The 20,977-nt window shown below is 37.5% G+C and overlaps 1 protein-coding gene across 1 annotated transcript in view; it reads left to right on the forward strand.

The window, feature by feature from the left end:
• The first annotated feature begins 501 nt into the window (after positions 1–501).
• The window catches only part of NDUFV2 (NADH:ubiquinone oxidoreductase core subunit V2), a 33,901-nt gene continuing 13,425 nt past the window's right edge, over positions 502–20,977 (forward strand). The window contains exons 1-4 of the mRNA XM_045793870.2: positions 502–659; positions 17,610–17,675; positions 19,358–19,420; positions 19,508–19,624. Coding sequence (XP_045649826.1) covers positions 606–659; positions 17,610–17,675; positions 19,358–19,420; positions 19,508–19,624 — 300 coding nt within the window. The 5' untranslated portion in view covers positions 502–605. The remainder of the gene's footprint in view (positions 660–17,609; positions 17,676–19,357; positions 19,421–19,507; positions 19,625–20,977) is intronic.

A 20,977-nucleotide genomic window follows, 5' to 3' on the forward strand; every position in this document is an offset into this window, starting at 1 on the left:
TCATTTATATCTCCATTATTCTGAAGCAAATTCCAGCTACATTATTTCACCCCTAAATACGTCAGCACACATCTCCAAAGCAAAAGAATGGCAAACAAGGCATTTAGCGTATACCTCACTCAGTGGCAGTCTTCTGCATCTTCAATTCTATAACTTGTAAAATATGATTTACAAAGGGTTACAACGGATTTTTTTTTTTTTAAGTAACCACGATAAAAAAAAAAAGTAGGTGGTTAAATCCCCAAAAGGCTCTCCAGGAGGGAAGCTCACCCCATAAATCCAGATCGGCGTTACATTCCCTAGAAGCCCAAGGCACAGCTCATGGACTCTCCCTTTCAAGGTTGAGACCCCAGCCACAGCCTGTGGGACCCAGCCTTTTATGGACCTGGCTGGCCTTCGCCCCGCCCCTCCCTGGGAAAGTCTCCGCCCACTGGGCCCCAGCAGTCACCGCAAGCCTCCGTGCGTCCCCGCCGCCTCGTCCTAGGGAGCTGCGCGCCGCCCTGGACTCCCTAGGCCTGGGCTCGGGAGCGCGCACGTCGTGCGTCCCAGGCTCGCTCGGGATTCTCGCCTGGTGCCGCAGGGAAAGGCCAACGGTTTGGTCCGCCATGTTCTTCTCCGCGGCGCTCCGGGCCAAGGCGGCTGGTCTCACCGCCCAGTGGGTAAGGAGGTTCGGAATGAGCCCGGGCACTGCCGCTGCCCTTTTCTCTTTCTCGGTGTCTCCTTTTGTCGTGGGCACACGAGAGCGCTGGGCTCTGGACGGCCTGCAGGCGGCGGCAAGGACACTGCGGCCTTCGCCCTCTCCCAGGGAGGCCGCCACAGCTCCACCGCCAGCGAGAAGCGCCGAGGGAGGGTCGCAGAAGTAGCTGCGGCGGGTGCGTGGCCTCCCCCACAGGACTAGGAAGTTTACGCCTAATGTGGTCAAGGAGAGGAAGAAGGAGGGGCCGTCAGGTGGTCTGTTTGTTGCTCTTTCGCCCTAGCGCAGAACATAGGCCTGGCCTGCGTCGGCCAGATAGGTTTCTAAGACCCCCGCCCACAAAGGAGGCACCTTGCCTACCAAGCCTGGTGACCTTGTGGCTGTCAGGTTGCAGCGCACTGGAGAGGACTCTGAAATTGTAGGCTCTGGCTTGCGTGTTGAAAGCTTAAAGAGCGTTTCCTTGGGCGAAGAGGTGTTTTGATTTAGTGAAGATCGTATTTTGCATGTCGGAAAAGTTCAGTAAATAATCGTATCATACTAACTTTGTGAAAGAAACTACCACAAAGACTGCACCCAGAAAGATTTTAAGAGATTGAATGGGGTTCTGAGATCCAAGTACATGTCCTTATTTTAGGCAAGGAAATTCAGTCTCCGGTCGAAACACTCATTCAAGTTAACTTAGAAATGGTGACTCCAGGAATGACGATTATAACAGCATTTACTGGAAAGAAGCCTTTTTTTTTTTTTCCTAGCAGTAAAATAGAACGGTTAAGTCAGTTCTTAGCAGAAGACAGGGAGATAGTGCATAGTAGTATAGAGTAGTTCAGGGCTTTAGAGTTAAGACCTGAGTTTGGATGGTGATTTCACTGCCTTTTCTTGCTTTGTGACATTGGGCTGTGATTTCTCTCACCTAGTTTTCTTGGTCATAAAACGGAAGGAATATTCCAATTTGCAGAGTTTAGTCTTTCAGTAAAATTTTGAGGTCCTACTGCACCGCTGGGCTGCAGATAACAATGTGGATAATAATAATAGGTAACATTTGGTGACTAATTTCTATGTGCTAAGCACATTGTTAAATATTTATATCTAAATCTCATTTATGAGGTTGGTACTGTTATTTCCCCATATTATGGATAAACGGATTTAGACAATCCCTGTTCTTGTGGAGTTGATAGTCTCATGTAAGAGAAACTTTGAGGTAAATATCATACAGCGTAAGAGTACATTGTTAAGAGATATGAGTAAGGTCAGTTTGGTTTGAAAGTGGTATAAGATTTTTCGTGGAGGCAATACTAACAAATTGGTGATAATGTCACATATATTAGGGAGAATATAACAGGTGGAAAGGACAGCGTAAGAAAAGGCTATTGATAGTTGGCAAGGAAAAGCTTGGTGCATATAAGAAGCCTCAAGCAGTGTTGCTGGACTCCACCGTTGGAAGTAAGGTGAATCCAGAGGTGAAATAAGAGAGGTGCCCAGATGTTGGAACTCCTTGCATGCCATGCCAAAGAATTTGGCTTTATCTTAGAGGCAGTGCTGAGCCAGTGAAGGATTTTAAAGGAGCAGAGGGACAAGTTCAGGTTTCTTTGTATTGTATAGATGGCTGGATGGGAATGAGGGAATACCTTTGATCAGAGCCAGAGGCGGAGAGACTAAATAGATGAGAGACTTCTTGCAGAACCCCAGGTGAGAGGTGGTGAGGATCAGGCCTTGTCTACTAGTAGAAAGGACAGAAATGAGAGTACAGATAGGTTTTAACTTCTTCAGTTTTTGCGGCAAAGGGTTATTAGAGGTATACATCGAAAAGCAGTTTAAACAATGGAAAAGAATATCCTCAGGTAGTGGGAGAAAATTTCAATCAAGTCTTATGTTAGTTTCTGCAGCTTTTTTTCCTTTGTACAAATATTACCTGATTAGTGTGTACCCAATAAATACTTGTAGAGTTCATGAATAAGTCTAAGGTTTTTTTTCTTTTTTTTCTAGTTTTATTGAGTAATTGACAAATCTCTGACGTTTAAGGTGTACAGCGTGATGGTTCGATTTAGAAGTTTAATTTTATTACACGAGTAATACATTGTAGAAAAAACATAATATTGGAAACAGCAAACAGAATAAGCTCAAAAGATAAAAATTACCCATAGTCTCATCAGCCTGGAAATTACCAAAATGTTAACATTTTTGTGTCTGCAATTAACAGGCCTTACAGAATTTTTTTTTTGGTAAAATTGGATGGTATTGTTCACATTGTTTGGTAGCCTGTTTTTTCTCACAAAACATTTTGATCTGCTTTCCTTACCTGTAAACATTTCTGTACTGTCATTTTTAATGCTGTGTGGCATTCCATTGTGAGGATGTTCTATAACCTATGTAACCAGGCCCTTCTAACCATTTTCAAATAGAATATCAGAATGACGTAGGAAATATCAGGAAAAGTGTATGAGGTCCCACTAATAAAGTTCCTTTCCTTAAAGAGAAACCATTAAGGAAACAATTTGCATTTTCAAAGAAATTGCTTATTTTGTTATAATTTCTATTGTACTAGCTAACTGCCAATTTCTTTAGCTACAGACTTCAGTTTATCATTGCTTTAAAAATACCCATAACTTAGTACTGTCTAGAAGTTCCTACAAGGGGCGCCTGGGTGGCTCAGCCAGTTAAGTGTCTGCCTTCGGCTGAGGTCATCATCCCAGGGTCCTGGGATTGAGCCCTCCATTGGGCTCCCTGCTCAGGGGAGAGCCTGCTTCTCCCTCTCCCTCTGCCGCTCCCCCTGTTTGTGCTCTCTCTCTGTCTGTCCCTCTCTGTCAAATAAATAAATTAAAAAAAAATTAAAATAGAAGTGCCTATAATAGTGTGACATTGAACCGTATTTCTTTTTTTTTTTTTTAAGATTTTATTTATTTATTCGACAGAGATAGAGACAGCCAGTGAGAGAGGGAACACAAGCAGGGGGAGTGGGAGAGGAAGAAGCAGGCTCATAGCAGAGGAGCCTGATGTGGGGCTCGATCCCATAACGCCGGGATCACGCCCTGAGCCGAAGGCAGACGCTTAACCGCTGTGCCACCCAGGCGCCCCTGAACCGTATTTCTTAATCTCTTGGAGTCTCATTTTTCTTTTCTGTAAAGTACGGTAATACCTTATTTAGTGATTATCAAGAATTGCCTAAAGTGAATTATGGAGCAGTAGATACTCAGAATAGGCTTATTCTCTTCTTCAGTAATTTTCCATGGCTTTCTGTAACGTCGACGTCACTTTGCAGCTCATCACTGCCTCATTCCCAAGCCAATGCTTAGTTCAATAAAAGTGGGGAGTTGTGGCATTTTCAGACACTGTATTTTCAGCTTTAGAATTTTGGTTCTATTTTATAGTTTCTATTTGATTTTTTTCGTTCATTGAAGATATATGTATAGATAGATATATATCTATTTATGTCCTCAAGGATGGGTTTAGCAGTTTTGAAATTGTTGCGTGGTAATCTCCATTGATTGTCTTTTTTCTTGAAAATGGGTTGTTTTGTTGTTGTTTTTTTATGTTGAGTAATTTTGGATTGGATCCTGGGCATTGTGAACGGTATGTCATAGAAACTCCAGATTTTGTTAATTCCTCCGTTAGTGTTTTTTTGTTGTTGTGACAGGCTGTTAACTCAATTGAACTTGAACTATAACCCAACTCCCTTGTGGGCAGTAACTCAAATATAGGTTCAGTTCTATTAGCTGGGCTGGAGTTGGCCCCGTGTGTATGCATGGTTTGGGGTCAGCCACAGAGTTTGGGGCTTCTCTGGCTCTTCCTTTTCTTGGATTTCCCACTTTCCCATGCCTGTGGTTGTCCCAAACTGTCCTGTGATTGTCCCAAACTGTCCTGTGGTTCTTCAAGCCATTAAAGCTACAGGTTTTCTCTTGGGGTTTTAGCTGCTCAGAGCAGGATTAACAGGGGTCTACCTTCAGGCTAAAAGAAGTGAAGTGTAAAGCAAAAAACCTTCATTGGCTTCATCTAAGTATAGACTCCCCTTCTGTGTCTGCCTGCATTTGGTTGTTCCACAGTGCCTTCAGAAGTGTTTTGGGGTTTTAGTTTTTTAAAAAATAGTTTGTCCAGAGTTTATAGTTGTTAGTGGTTTGGCCTGATAATATCTACTCAGCTACTCTACAAGTGGAACCTCCTGTGGTGGCATTTTTCTTTCTAAATATTAAGTTTTGTAGAATGAACTGTTTTCCCATTCCGTTAGAGGTTCTTAAGCCTGATTTTGCAGTGTCCCAGGGTATCTACATTTTGGCTCAAGGACTGTAAAGGAGTTTTGTTTTTTGTTTTTGGTTTTTTTAAAGCATTTATTTTAGTTTTCTATTGTTGCTCTAACAAATTACCACAAACTTGGTGACATAATAGATTTATTGTTTTACAATTCTGTAGGTTAAAAGTTTGACATGGGTCTCACTGGGCTAAAATCAAAGTGTTGGCAGAGCTACTGGAATACTGTAGGGGACAATCTGTTTTCTTGGCTTTTCCAGCTCCTAGAAAAAGCTGCCCTTACTTATTGGCTCATGGCCCCTTTCTTCCATCTTCATAGCCAGCAAGGGCAGGTTAAGCTCTCACATCGCTGAGTCTGCTTCCATCATTTGTGACATAATCTTTTCTTTTGCTCCCTCTTCCACATTTAAAGGGCCCTATGGTTGCCTTGAACCTACCCTGATAATCCAGAATAGGAATCTCCCTATTTTAAGGTCAGCTGATTAGCAATCTTAATTTCATCTGTAACCACTGCAACCATAGTTCTATTTGCTATGCATATTAATATATTCACAGTTTCCCAGGATTAGGAAGTGGGTATTTTGGGGGCATCATTACTCTACCTGCCATGGCCTTGAATACTTAAGGCGAAAGAGAAATGAGCAAATTTTTAATTTATTCAGTGAGGTTCAGCAGGTCACTATCACACATTACAAATTCAGATCTTTACACTGGACATATGAGCTCAGTCTCCATTTCAAAGATATAAATAGCTTAACTTCCCTTCTTTTTGAACACCGTTTATTATCAGCCCGGTATTTCGGGTAATAAATTATAGGTTCATTGACCGTGTCAGTACAGTTTTCCATTGAGAAACCTAGACTTACCCGCCACTTTTTGAGTCAAGTCAGGAAAAATAGTTGTAGGAAATTTTTTTTCATTCAACAAGCACGAAAGCTTTACATGTTTAAACACCTTTTTCTTTGCCTTGTTATTAGAGAGGGAAAGTGCCTTATATATGGGATACTTTCCTGGGTGTTATCCCATTTTGTAGGTGAGACAGCTGAAGATTCCCAGACAAATAAGCCCATAATTACACAGTAGTAGGAGCCTGAACTGGGTTTGTTTGCAAGCTGCATTTGTTTGTTTTTTCTTTTAACTGCTTTTCTAAGTTGTTCAAGCTTACTGAGGGAAATTGGTATGTATGGTGAAGATTTTAATTTAATAGGTGCTATAATAATAGAAGGGTTTGTCAGTGTGAGCAGACTAGGGAAGTGATTTCACTGTACTTAGGAAGAGAGCAGAGGGGATAAGAGGAGGTGGTTAACTTTGGTCATGATGGATACAATTTTGTTCCTTAGGGAATATCATGATAGTACCATGAAAAAATCACACAGTTTGAAAAACACAGATAATGTCATGTTCTGTTCGGACGGCTACATTTATAGCAATAATGTTGTACGTATCCTTGATATTTTGAAGTATGGAGTTCCTCATTATCGCTGACTAAATACTCCTTAATATTCTTCAGTACTTCCAAAGATCTGGGTTGGAAAAGATCGTCTAGCATTTCTTATTCTTGGTCATTACATTTTGAAGACCATTCATAAAATCCATCAACTGCATGCTAGGATATAGATACCATCTACCCTTAAGTAGTAATTCGCAAACTTGATCAAAAGGATCAGCAGTGATGCTTTAAAAGTACACATACTGAGCTCCTCTGGTCATAGATTTATTAAATTTTAAATAATACATGTTTATTTGAGTACTAGTCCTTAGGACTAGAAAATAGTTTACATTTATACAGCATTTGTTCATGTTTATTTGGTTTTCAAGTTAAACAAAAATTGTGCTTAAGTTTTACCAGTTAATTCTTTAAGTTAAAAGCTCTTAAAATCCCTTAAACTTGAAAATGAATATTCCCTCTTAAAATCAACTTGTAATTATTTAGGGTCTCATCTGTTTTTGGATTATTGAGGCCTATTGCCTTCATGTTAGGGGCACAAGAAGAAAAGATAATGGGGGACTGGAGCGTTATTGTTTAAAGTTCCAATAATAATAATAATAATAATAATAATAATGATAGTGGCCAGTACATGAGTACTTATAATGATACTATGCTAAATACTTTACCTCATTTAATTTTTAACAGTTTCAGATAGGTACTGCTTTGATTTTATAGGTGAGCAAACCTAGGTACAGAGAGGTAACTTGCCCAAGGTTACAGTACTGTAATTGGTGAAGATGAGGCTGAACCTAGGTCTAGTGACTGAAATGATGTTTGGATGTTTCATTTCTATGAAGTATTCCTAGCCTTAGAACACTCGAGTGTTGTTTGTATCCACATTGGATTTTACATTTTTAAAGAGCGCTTTGTTTGATTTGTGGTCAGGATAGACAGTATTGTTGCCATTGATATGGTCTTCTTAATCTGTAATGCTCCTATAAAACCTGGGCTTTTTGCATAACTTTTTTATTACATAATTTGGCCAAATTTTGCTCGTTAATTCTCTTATAGTGCTAGAAAAATCATTTAGATTTCTTTAATCAGAATTAGCATTTTTAGTTAAATTATTGGTGGAACTTTATTTGGAAGACATTTGTAAGAGCCCTCCCATGTATATTTGAAAATATGACAAAACTCAATTTTAGTGATTAAGGCAAAGTTAAGGTTCAAGTCAGGCAAACCTATGTTTGGCTTTTCATTTATTTAGCACTGCAATCTAGGGAAATTTTTTTCCTTTGTTCTTTTAGCCTTAGTTTCCACATCTCTAAAACGGGATGATAATAGTACCTATATGGTAGGGTGGCTGGAAGAAGTAAATGAGGATATTTATTAAGTTTGTAGCACAGTATCTGATTCAGAGTAAGCACTTGTATTTATTATCACTATCCCTGAAGTAGGTATCACAGTTACTATTATCCCAGCCATCATCTACTTTATTAAACTAAAATGCACTGAAAACTTTTATTTAAAATGTAGAAATACCTACTCCGAGTGTATCATACACAGACTCTTGGGGGAGCTCTTTGTGTTCTCTGCATGTCTTTGCTCTAGACAGCTGAAAGAAATGGCTTTTGCTTGAGCTGGCAGTGGGGGAGGCTGTAAGTAATAGGCGAGTAGGTAATTGGTGAACAGTGGCAAGAAAGTACAGAGGAAGCCAGTATCACTTTCCCTTTACCTGATGTTTCCCATGTGAGCCGTGACCCCCCTGCAGGTGCACACATATATTACGGATTTAATCTATGAATGTTTGGGGGTAGTGTGAAAGGTATACTCCTTGCCTGAATTGGTTGCTAATAAAGGAAAACACCGATTTTCAGTTGCTCGACCTTAGTCCTGTCTTTCTGACTAATTAGGTTACTGATTGTGTCAGTTCTGTTTTGCAGCTTCCTTATCCTTTATGAATACTGTTAATGTTTGAGCAAACGTTTTAGAAGAAACTAAAAAAACAAATGTAGGGCCCACGAAAGATTCTGTTCTTGGGGAGTGGGTGGAAGAATATAAAATTTAAATTTTTGTCATTTTGAGCTAGTAGTATTGGTAATGCAAATGATGATTAAAAAGAGAAGGGTTAATAGAGGAGACGACTTAGATCCAAAAGGCCTGGACTCAGACCTCATCTCTATCACTAATTGTGTGATATAGGGTTGGGTTACTGTTTCTGAGCCTAAATTTCTTTAAAAGTAAAATGGAAATAATAATAACTATAGATTTTTGAGGAGTCAGTGAAAAAAAGGTATCCTGAAGTACTTAACACAGAGTCATTCAAGTGAATTCACAGAAAACACTGCCATTATTTGCCTGTTATAAATCTGTTCCTTCTGAAACACTCTGAAAAAAGAATAAGCTAGAATTGAAGTCCACTATTAATTCTGTGCTGTATGTCAAATTATTCTTGTCTATTTAAAAAAAGTTAATTGAATTTTCATTGGAGTTCACTGAATTCAAATGGAATTCATTGAAGTATAGATACTTTAGAGTCTAGTGAGAAACAGACTTTAATCTGGTGAAAAGACTAGACATTAAGGGGAGAAAACTCTGCTTACTCTTCAAATCAGTCCAGCCCTGCTAAGTTGTTTATTTCCAATTCCAACACCAATAATTGGTCTGGAATGCCTCTTTATTCCAGAAACTAAATTCAAATGGCTTATTAAGTAGTGTAAAGATGTTAATGCAGACTTTTCATATCTTACTTATTCCTTTATTGGAAGTGTCTGATGTGGATGTTACAATGAATGTAATTAAGGTGAAGCTCTTAAAGGTGTCAAAAAACAGGGCAGCTTTGAAAATGGCCATGTGCTAACTTGATGTGAATGAGTAACAGTTTATGCCAGTTGAGAAACAATGAGGGCTAATATTTATCAGTTTACCCTATCTTGCTTGTTCATTTTTTTATAAACAAATTATCTGAGCCTTTTTCCTACTATTTTGAAGAAGTTCCAGCTTCAGACACTGAAAGTTGCTCAAATGCTATGCTAATGTATATATATTTGGGTTTTCTGTAGGAACAAAAGCGTGGCATTTACTGTGTTTTTTTTTTTTTTTGAAAAAAGTTTTTTAAAAAACCCAGTAAATAGCTTGTTTTAAATAGAGGGCATAGGTACATACTTCTCTCTGTAAATGGGAACATGGTGAACCAATGGAGGAGGCAGGTCTTTTCATTTCTAATCTGTCTTCCTATGTATGGATGCATTCCAGGGTTTTCTTCATTAAACTCCCTGATTTCCTAGATCTACTCTATACTTCTAGAGCTCTGATATCATCAAATAGTTCCATTCAAGTGGTTAATAATAAGATCATAACCTTGTAAGCAGTAGCCCTAAGATCGAATGTGAGTTCTACCAATAATTAGTTACGTGATCTTGAGAAGTTTTCATGACTCATTTAAATCTGGAAATAATACCCATCTTTCATGAAAGTTGCGAGAATTAAATAATGTGTAAAAAGCTTAGTGACTGACAGATAGTACTTCTACAATAATAGATAATGATAGGTAACACTAATATAGTACTTACTACATGCCAGGCAGCATATTAAGCACTTTATGTAGATTATTTCTTTTAATCTTTACAACAGTCCTATGAAGTATGTACTGTTATAAGGACAATTTTATAGATGAGGAAAGTGGCTCTAGAGCTGGGCTTTTAACAACTCAGCTGTATTGTCTTTCTGCAAAGAGTATATTTATGGAATATTAAGTACCAGTGATAGATCCCAATTCCCAAGATGTTAGACTGTGGAAAATGTGACTTTTAGAAATGATGAAATTGATCTATTTCGTATTGGTCCCTTTCTACTGTTAGAAAGAGTATTTTGACAAGTAGTTTGGTGACAGTAGGCGGGATGAGTTGGACTAGGGAAGAGTTAGTTAGAAAGCTATTAGAGTAATGCACAGACCTGGAATGATGTCTGAAGTGGAGTAGTGATAGAGAGGAAAAGGACTAAAGACAATTCATTTTTAGAAATTGAAATGTTGGGGTGCCTGGGTGGCTCAGTCAGTTAAGCGTCTGCCTTGGCTCAGGTCATGATCCCAGAGTCCTGGAATCAAGCTCCACATTGGGCTTCTGAGCAGGGAGCTTGCTTCTCCCTCTCCCGCTCCCCCGCTTCTGCTCTCTCTGTCAAATAAATAAAATCTTAAAAAAAATTGAAATGTAATACATATACATGGCAAAAAATTCAAACAGTATGCAAGGATATACATATTATAGTAAGTATAAAATATACATTAAAGAATAGGGGTACAGTGATATATGTTATGGTGAGTCTATTAAATGTATTGCGTATATTAAAGAGTAAATTTCCTTCCCACTCCACATCCTTGATCCCCTTCTTCAGAGACAGCCACTGTTACTGGTAGTTACTTTTGTAGTACCTCTGTATTCATTCTCCGTTTTATAACATTTTCTATATTTTGAAAAATTAGTGGGACATGCAGACTGGTATATTTGTAGATTTTTATCTTCTTGTCAAAAACTGTGAAGGCTCTGGGATTTTACCCTACCTGCCAGCCAACAAGTTAACCTGCTTCGGTCTAATGGATGCCGACTGAGACTCCTGGGTCAGAGACAGAGGACTTCATTACTCAGGCCATGTAGGGTAGCATATGTTTCCTGTTCAGATTGGTTCTCCTTCATCCTCACATCCCATGGGAGTGACATGGAGCAGCCTGGGTGAATGCTGTGCATCATAACCGAGGAACCCAACCCCAGCTGCAAGAGAACTTGCCCAGTGTTTGCCTGAGAGGGAGATACCCTCTACAAAAATCCTTGAAAAGACAGTCTGGAACGAAAGCTGTCAGTGGCTGGTGCCTCTGCTCAGGTTCAGAGATGTGCAGAAACCCACACCCATGGAAAATTGTCTACCAGCATGATTACTTCTTCCTCCCCCATTTTAAATAAAAAAAGATTTATAGGTTAATTTCAGTGATGAGAGAGGAGATAGTATTTTCAACCATCTGTAATATACTTTCACCAGAAAAATTGATGATCTTATGTGGATATAAATAATAAAAATAATTATGTAGAAATTCAGGAAGCTATCACCAATCTGTTCTTTGTGACAATGTGACAGTGACTCTTTGTTAGAGTCAGCTAACAAAGCGCAATTTAAAAATCTGTTTAGTTCTTAAAATGAAGTTTAAATCTTCCATTTTTCAGTTATTAAATGTTTTATTCTCATATCAGCTAAGCAAATGTGATAATGCTTTAATAGGTTATATAGTAGTTTCAGAGAAACTTTATTTGAACCTCAAAGCACTCCAGTAAGTAAACATCCCTGTTTTATAGGTGCAGAAATCGAGGCTTAAAAAAATTAAGTGACTTATGTAAAGTTACATGCTAGTAAAAAAAATTCTTTTAAATCTGAAACTCCAGCATTTTTTTCTATGACTTAGCTGTTTTTTCCTGACTGTTTTCAATCAGTAGTCTGTTTTCAAGGATTTGGACTTTAAAACACATAATTTTGGGTAGAAGTGTCTGTGTGTGTAAACTACAGGTCAGCCAGAGAGTGCCTCAAAATAGATTTTCCAGTATATAGCCACCTAGCCCCAGAGACCAACTTTCAAGATTATCTGTTTCTTTCTCCCCCCACCCCGCCCCGTATTTTTCATTTTAAGTTAAGTCGTGTGACAGATACTGGAATAATGAGGAAGGGATCAAATATTGACCCAAAACTGAAGCTATTTTAACTTAGAAATTAGTGGTGTTTAATTTGATAATATATAGGGAAGTTGGAAGGATAAATAGGATTAATAGTAGAGGTGGTAAGTTTCATTTTGTACTTGATGAATGTTTTGTTTTATTGTTTTTTAAGACTTACTAATTTGAGAAAGAGATTGTATGTGTGCGTGCTGGGAAGGGCAGAGGAACAGAATCCTGGAGCAGACTCCCTGCTGAGTGCAGAGCTGCTTCCGGGGACTCTATCCCAGGACCCTGAGTCATGACCTGAGCTGAAATTAAGAGTTGTGTGCTTAACTGACTTAGCCACCCAGGTGGCCCTGATGAATGTTTTGTTTTAAATAAGATTTTTTGTCAGTTAATCCATGCTGCAAAGGAAGCATGGAAAATAGAGAAAAACACAAAAAACAGTATGAAAATAAGAATCCCTTATAATCTTGTTAACATCATAACAACAGACATAAGCACTTCAAATTGTTATGGCCTTCCAGTCTTTTCATTAGTGTCTATATTGAATATAATTGGGATGGTACTTTATGCTTTTTGTTTGTTTTATTTAACCCTGATATTTTCCAGTTACGATTGTGGCATAAATACATCTTTTGGTGTCATTATTTTTAGAAAATACAGTTTGGGGCAGCTACATAATATGATTTTTGTTGGAATTACTAATATTTATTTAAAACCTTTCTGTGTTGGGCTTTTTGGTTGCTTGTGTTTTGCTATAACAATACAGAAAATATATTTCTGTATAAACCTTTATCTTCCTTTTTACACTGTTTTTAGGATAAAATTCTAGATTTAATAAGATAAAGGTGGAAACTTTATTTAGTCTGTCCATACACTATGTCAATTTGCTCTCCTAAAAGGCTGTATCAATTTTTACCTAATGTATAAGCATACCTACTTCCATACACTGAACAGAACTGTTATTAAAAAAAAAAAAAATCAGTGCTAATTTGATAGCTGGAAATGTTATCTCATTTAAAGATACATGTTTTATTTTTTAAATTTAAATTCAATTAGCCAACATATAATACATCATTAGTTTTTGATGTAATGTTCAGTGATTCATTAGTTGCATATAACACCCAGTACTCATCACATCACTTGCCCTCATTAGTTTTTGATGTAATACATCATTAGTTTTTGATGTAATGTTCAGTGATTCATTAGTTGCATATAACACCCAGTACTCATCACATCACTTGCCCTCCTTAATGCCCATCAGTCAGTTACCCCATCCCCCCACCCACCTTCCTTTCCGCAACCCTCAGTTTGTTTCCCAGAGTCAGGAGTCTCTCATGGTGTATCTCCCTCTCTGATTTCTTCCCATTCAGTTTTCCCTCCCTTCCCTCATTGTCCTCTCTACTATTCCTTATATTCCACATGAGTGAAACCATATGGTAATTGTCTTTCTCTGATTGACTTATTTCACTTAGCATAATTCCATCTATGTCAGTGTAAATGGTAGGTATTCATCCTTTCTGATGGCTGAGTAATATTTCATTGTATATATATAAACTCTATCATCTTTATCCATTCATCTGTTAAAGGATAGTTTGTCTATTGTTAACAATGCTGCTATGAGCATTGGGGTGCATGTGCCCCTTCTTTTCACTACATGTGTATCCTTGGGGTAAATACCTAGTAGTGTAATTGCTGGGTTGTAGGGTAGCTCTATTTTTAACTTCTTGAGGAACCTTCATACTGTTTTCCAGAGTGGCTGTACCAGCTTGCATTCCCACCAACACTGTAAGAGGGTTCCCCTTTCTTAACATTCTTGCCAAAATTTGTTGCTCCCTGTCATGTTAATTTTAGCCATTCTAACTGGTGTAAGGTGCTATCTTGTTGTGGTTTTGATTTGTATTTTCCTGATGGCAAGTGATGTGGAGCATTTTTTTGTGTCTGTTGGCCATTTGTATGTCTTCTTTGGAGAAGTGTCTGTTCGTGTCTTCTGCCCATTTCTTGACTGGATTATTTGTTTTTTGGGTGTTGAGTTTGATAAGTTCTTTATAGATCTTGGATACCAGCCCTTTAGCTGTTATGTCATTTGCAAATATCTTCTCCCATTTGGTAGGTTGCCTTTTAGTTTTGTTGACTATCCTTTGCCATGCAGAAGCTTTTTATCTTGATGAAGTCCCAATAGTTAATTTTTGCTTTTGTTTCCCTTGCCTTCAGAGACATGTCTTGCAAGAAGTTGCTGCGGCCGAGGTTGAAGAGGTTACTACTTGTGTTCTCCTCTAGGATTTTGATGGATTCCTGTCTCACATTTAGGTCTTTCACCCATTTTGAGTTTATCTTTGTGTATGGTGTAAGAGAATGGTCCAGTTTCATTCTTCTGTATGTGGCTGTCCAATTTTCCCAGCACCATTTATTGAAGAGACTGTTCTTTTTTCCATTGGATAGTCTTTCCTGGTTTGTTAAAGATTAGTTGACCATAGAATTGAGGGTCCATTTCTGGGCTCTCTATTCTGTTCCATTGATCTAGGTGTCTGTTTTTGTGCCAGTACCATGCTGTCTTGATGATCACAGCTTAAACATGCATGTTTTAAATTACTAGTTAGGGGGGCGCCTGGGTGGCTCAGTCGTTAAGCGTCTGCCTTTGGCTCAGGGCGTGATCCCAGCGTTATGGGATCGAGCCCCGCATCAGGCTCCTCCACTGGGAGCCTGCTTCTTCCTCTCCCACTCCCCCTGCTTGTGTTCCCTCTCTCACTGGCTGTCTCTCTGTCTAATAAATAAATAAAACCTTTAAAAAAAATTACTATTTCATTAGCAGTTATACTGAGACATTTTTGTTCATATTTATTCATTTTTCTATTTGATTTATATGTGTTTATGATCTCTTCAGGCTGTTGATTTTTTGTCATCAAATGTGTATAAGGTTCAGGAGTCATCAGCATGGAGTTAAACATATGAGAATGAATAAGCTCTAAAAATCTGTGGAGAAAAGAACCCAGGACAGAGCTGAGCCCTGAGGACAACCTGCCCTGAGGGGTGGGTAAAGAGCCAGTAAAGTAAACAAAATGTTAGCTTTCAGAAGTTAGGAAAAAAGGAGACTGGATGCTTTCTGTTCTCTTAAATTAATTCTTTATTATGAAATTTTTTGTTTCTTCTCAGAATTTAGTTAAGTAATTCACTAATGTTACTCAGTAAAAATTATTCTTTGGTTTAAAACTCTCGGCTAAAGTGATGGCAGGGACTGTCTTCTAAGAAAGAAGATAGAAATTTTAGTTTCAGTTGATTTTTCGAAGCTTTATGCTGGTGGTGTGGGTTTTTTTTAGCAGTATTATTTGGGAACTGTGGCCTTAGGTTTATGTTTATCTCAGTCTAGGTTCTGGACAGGCAGATCAGGGGTATAAGTATAATCTTGTATTTAATTTATAGATTGACCCTGAAGCAGTTTGGGAGAATTTGAATAAAAGTATAAGAACTTAAACAATCTCCTTGATGTGTATTATTTTTTTCTTTTAAATTTTTATGTGTTTTAAGATGCAGAAAAGCAAAAAGAATAAGCACTGCATTCTTTTTGCTGCCTAAGAAAAAAAAACAACCAGAGTTGAAGCCCCCTATGTACTGATCAAATTCTCCCCTCCCTGCCCGCATTATCCTGAAACTGATATTTACCCTGTATTTTATACCTACGTCCCACATTCTTTTTTAAAAAATTTTTAAAATTTAAATTCAATTAACATATATTGTATTATTAATTCCAGAGATGGAGTTCAGTTATTCATCAGTCTTAAATAATATCCATTGCTCATTATATCAAGTGCCCTCCTTAATATCCATCATCCAGTTACCCTATCCCCTCTCCCCTCCCCTCCAGCAGCCCTCAGTTTGTTTCCTATGATTAAGAGTCTCTTATGGTTTCTCTCTCTCTGATTTCATCTTGTTTTGTTTTTCCCTCCCTTCCCTTATGATCCTCTGTTTTGTTTCTTAAATTCCACATATGAGTGAGATCATGTGATATAATTGTCTTTCTCTGATTGACTTCTTTCGCTTAGCATGTACCTTCTAGTTCCATCCTCGTCATTGCAAATCGCAAGATTTCATTTTTGTTTGATGACTGAGTAGTATTCCATTGTATATATACCACAGCGTCTTTATCCGTTCATCTGTTGATGGACAGACATCTGGGCTCTTTCCATAGTTTGGCTATTATGGACATTGGTTGCTATAACCATTGGGGTAGAGGTGCCTCTTTGGATCACTGCATTTGTATCTTTGGGGTAAATACCTAGTAGTGCAATTGCTGGGTCATAAGGTAGCTCTATTTTCAACTTTTTGAGGAACCTCCGTACTGTCTGTTTTCCAGAGTGGCTGCATCAGCTCGCATTCCCACCAGCAGTGTAAGAGGGTTCCTCTTTCTCCGCATCCTCGCCAACATCTGTCGTTTCCTGACTTGTTAATTTTAGCCATTCTGTATGTACCACATTCTGTACTTGGATCTTGTTAATTAACAAGCATTTACATAAACTTATTTCTTCAACTGAAATATTTGGATCTAGGGAAAAGTTAAATACATGATTGTATCACTGCGTTTACTTCTCTGTTACATTTGCTTTCTTTGTATTTCCAACTTTTGCTAGTTCCATGCTTGGTTTAATCCAGTGTTCTATCATTGTGTGATTAGTAGAACTCAGAAATCAAAGGATTTCTGAATAGTGGTTGAATTGCTTTTGGTGGTGGCAGAGAGGGTGGTTAGGGTGTTGGGAGCAACAGGGCAAAGAAATAAAATGCAGCAGAAAGTAATGAAATGGATTCCTTCTAAAACAACTGACTATGGTCACTGCATAGCATCATAAGCAGCTTTCTGAAACTTTATGGCTGGAGTTTCTTTTTTTTTTTTTTTAAGATTTATTTATTTATTTATTAGACAGAGATAGAGACAGCCAACAAGAGAGGGAACACAAGCAGGGAGAGTGGGAGAGGAAGAAGCAGGCTCACAGCAGAGGAGCCTTACGTGGGGCTCGATCCCATAACGCTGGGACCACGCCCTGAGCCGAAGGCAGGCGCTTAACCGCTGTGCCACCCAGGCGCCCCTATGGCTGGAGTTTCTAAACTATTCAATAAGAATTGAAAGGTGGCTATACTTGACTCATTTGTGCAGAGTATATGATTCATTTGTACAGAATGAAAACATGTTTATGAAAGCTGGCATCCAGCTTGATTGAGAAAAAAGTAAAAGGCTGTAAATTAATGGAATACCAACTCTCCTAATGCAAGAGTGTAGTAGAAAGGGTACACAACTTAGGAGATACGGGTTGTGGACCTGGTTCTTCCATGGACTCATGTGTTTTCTTAGGCAAGTTAATAACCTTACCTTGGATTTCCATTTTCTTATACCTCTCTTGAAATAGAGATGGGAGGGGTATAGCACAGTGAGCCATATCTCCTAAGATCTTTTACTTATATAAGTTGAGTCTGTTGTTTTAAGTTACGGATCTTAAGGTATTTACTCATGAAAAATTTCTTAAAGCTTATAGTTTACTAAATTTTCTTAAAATTTTAGGGGAGACATATAAGGAATTTACATAAGACAGCTGTGCAAAATGGAGCTGGAGGAGCCTTATTTGTGGTAAGTAATTACTCTAATTTCTTCAGAATGGAAAGACTTGGAAATTTGGGTAGAACTATTGTAACAATCCAAGATATCTTAAACACCAGTGTCTTTGGTATATGCCATCCATTGTGGTGATTTAAATATAGCTAATTGAATTCATTAAATTTCAAAAGATGTGTGATTCCAGTTGAACCTTCTGAGTTTAAATTGACACCAGGGTAGCTCTGAATTTAGAATATTTTTTGGGGGGCGCCTGGGTGGCACAGTGGTTAAGCGTCTGCCTTCAGCTCAGGGCGTGATCCCGGCGTTACGGGATCGAGCCCCACATCAGGCTCCTCCGCTATGAGCCTGCTTCTTCCTCTCCCACTCCCCCTGCTTGTGTTCCCTCTCTCGCTAGCTGTCTCTATCTCTGTCGAATAAATAAATAAAATCTTAAAAAAAAAAAAAAAAGAATATTTTTTGGTTAAATTACTGTGAACCCTAAACTGATTTCTAGTCTCACTTTGGGTTCTTAAAAATTAGTCCTATTGGCTGACTAAAGATTGTGTGGCTGCAACTTGGGGAATCCCAAAATGGTACTAGTTTAAAACTCATGGATTTTAGTAATACAGTGAGAATACATTCGTAGTTCCTTTATATTTTTGGTTTCCAGGGTTTAACTACAGGTAGAGGTCCATGAAAACCCCAGCTTAGTTGTACAATTCAGAGATAAGATAATGTATCTCCCTTCTGTGATAAGGCACAGTTTTCAGGGATTAATCTTGTGTTGTTTAAAGGCAATTTAGTGGACCTGTAGGATGATTTAGAGTTACTGGTACAATTTTGTTAACTGAGTTATTTCTAGGCTGAATCTTAATAAATGAGTTAGCCATACTATAGAGTAGATTCCTGCTTTATATTTTTTCATGTTTGTCTAAAAGTATTAAATTTGCCGCATATTTGAGATCATTGTACAAAGTTTCCATTTTCTTTTCCTTTTATATCCTTGAAAAAGCAGAACTTTGAGAGTTAAATATTGAGGGATTCAGTTCTGTGTTCACCGTGCATACTAAACATTAATTGATGTAAGTGTTAATCTCAGTGTGACTCATTTGATTTCCTGTTGACATGCCATTTCTGGTTAGTTTTTGAAGAGGGCCTGTTCTTTTTGGGGAGAAGAAATAAAGCATCTTGCCATTGGCTAGTTTTTGTTATGTGGGGAAGAGGTGGTACTTTTGTACCTTCCTAAAGTAGTGGGCCCTTTTGATAATCTGATACACACTCTTTTGGAACAATGCATGTTATGTGCATACTCAAAATTTTGTCTTAATTTTATAAGTCTTCCAGCAGTTGGCTTTTTTTTTGGTAATTACATTAGAAGATCCTGTTCTCTTATCAAGTTGGATAATACTTTTTTTGGGTTTGGTCCTAAAGCTAGCTCTCTTAATCATTAAAGAGTGATTTCTAAAACTTTTCTGAAATTTTGAATTCTGGTAACATTACTTTGTTAATCATATTCATTAAATGTGTATTTAATAGTTAGCCATTCTTTTTGATGCAAGGATAGATTATATAATGTTGGAATTAAAGTGAAGAGATTAAGTGATCAGTAGTATAGTAGTATAGTAATATACAAAGTAGTATAGTAATATACAAAGCTTTTCACACTTTTGAGGGAATTCTGATAATTGTGGAAAACATTTTTTCCCTTTATGTAGCACAGAGATACTCCTGAGAATAACCCAGATACTCCATTTGATTTCACACCAGAAAACTATAAGGTATGACTAAATTAACAGTATAATTAATTTACAAAATATTTAATATCTTCCAGATGTATCAAAACATGTGCTTTTTCTTTGATACAGAGGATAGAGGCAATTGTAAAAAACTATCCAGAAGGACATAAAGCAGCAGCTGTGCTTCCAGTCCTGGATTTAGCCCAAAGACAGAATGGATGGCTGCCCATCTCTGCTATGAACAAGGTACCAGATTCATTTTTGCCTTAGTTTGAAAAGAGGAGAGACTGTGTATGAATTTTTTCCTTATGTAGAAATTCCTCTGACGGTTATTAATGTCAAAGTCTTGGAATTTGAATCCTTTAATCATTTGTTTCCTCAAATTTGTGTTTTTGTTGGTTCTCTTAATAATGTGGAGAACTGAAAAGGTAGAGCTTTTTGTCCTTGCAGGAAATAGTAAAGGCATTATAGTAAAAGTAGTTTTATCTTTTTTTTTCCCCTTTTTGAGAGAAATGGCCATAATAAAGACAAAAGATTCCACATATGTATAATTTGCTGTCAAGGTATTCTGAAAATTAGTGTGTTTAAACACTAAAATGATGGAGAAAAGGATCTGCTCACAGCTAATATGAATCTTTTTATTATTTTGCATCTTTGGCTACAGGCTTTAATAAAATTTATATAATACATAGTATTTGATGGCACCCTACACTTGATAATCAGCAACATACAGAAATGGTATGGGCGACCCATTTAAAGGAGGTTAGTCTATTCATACATATTTTTAAGACTCATTTTTTCTAATTGTGGTTTCAACAGTAATCCACATTTCACATTTATTCTTGTTATATTAATATAACTATATTTTTGTGGTATTATGTTATGTTGCAGGGCATAGTTTATGAAGTGCCATACAAAGTCAATATGATTCTTATGAGAATCATACAAATAATAAGCCAGTGTGATAACAATGGAAAATACATTTGACTTTGAGCTAAGAGATCTGGTTTTTTCTGTGGACTTACTTCCTCATCTGCAGTGAAGATTTTGAACTAGAGTAGATCTCTTCAAATTATTATGTTATGATTCCTAAGTGACAGAGTTGAAACTGAACCATTTCCCATTCAGTGCATTTTCTACTTGACTATTGCAGAGATTCTGCTGTACTTCATTTCTCTTTTTCACTTTCTAAATTTTACTTGGTCTATTAGGCTAGATCATTATCATCTATCTTAAAGAATAGGAATGTCTTCAGTTGATCTAATGGAATGCCATAGGCAGATTTTAGATTATGTTCATATCTCTTAATTTGCTTTGTATCGTACTCTAACATTGGTTATGAACCATTATTATTTTATTAATATTTATTTATTTTTTGACTGAAAAATGTTACAGAGCAAGTTTGGTTGTACTTAAGTATAGTCGGGTGAGTTTTTTCCCCCCAATAAATCACATAGCTCTTTGGGTGTTTTCTAAAATACTTAACATTGTTTTTTGTATTATAATAGCCAGCTTTCTAAATAACGATTTAGGTATGTTTCTATTCATAAATGCTTTTCTCTTTTCTGCAGAAATTGATATTTTTAGGGGTGCCTGGGT

This window comes from Ursus americanus, chromosome 19 (assembly GCF_024610735.1).
Source record: "Ursus americanus isolate L20-20 chromosome 19, mUrsAme1.1.p, whole genome shotgun sequence".
NCBI lineage: Eukaryota > Metazoa > Chordata > Mammalia > Carnivora > Ursidae > Ursus > Ursus americanus.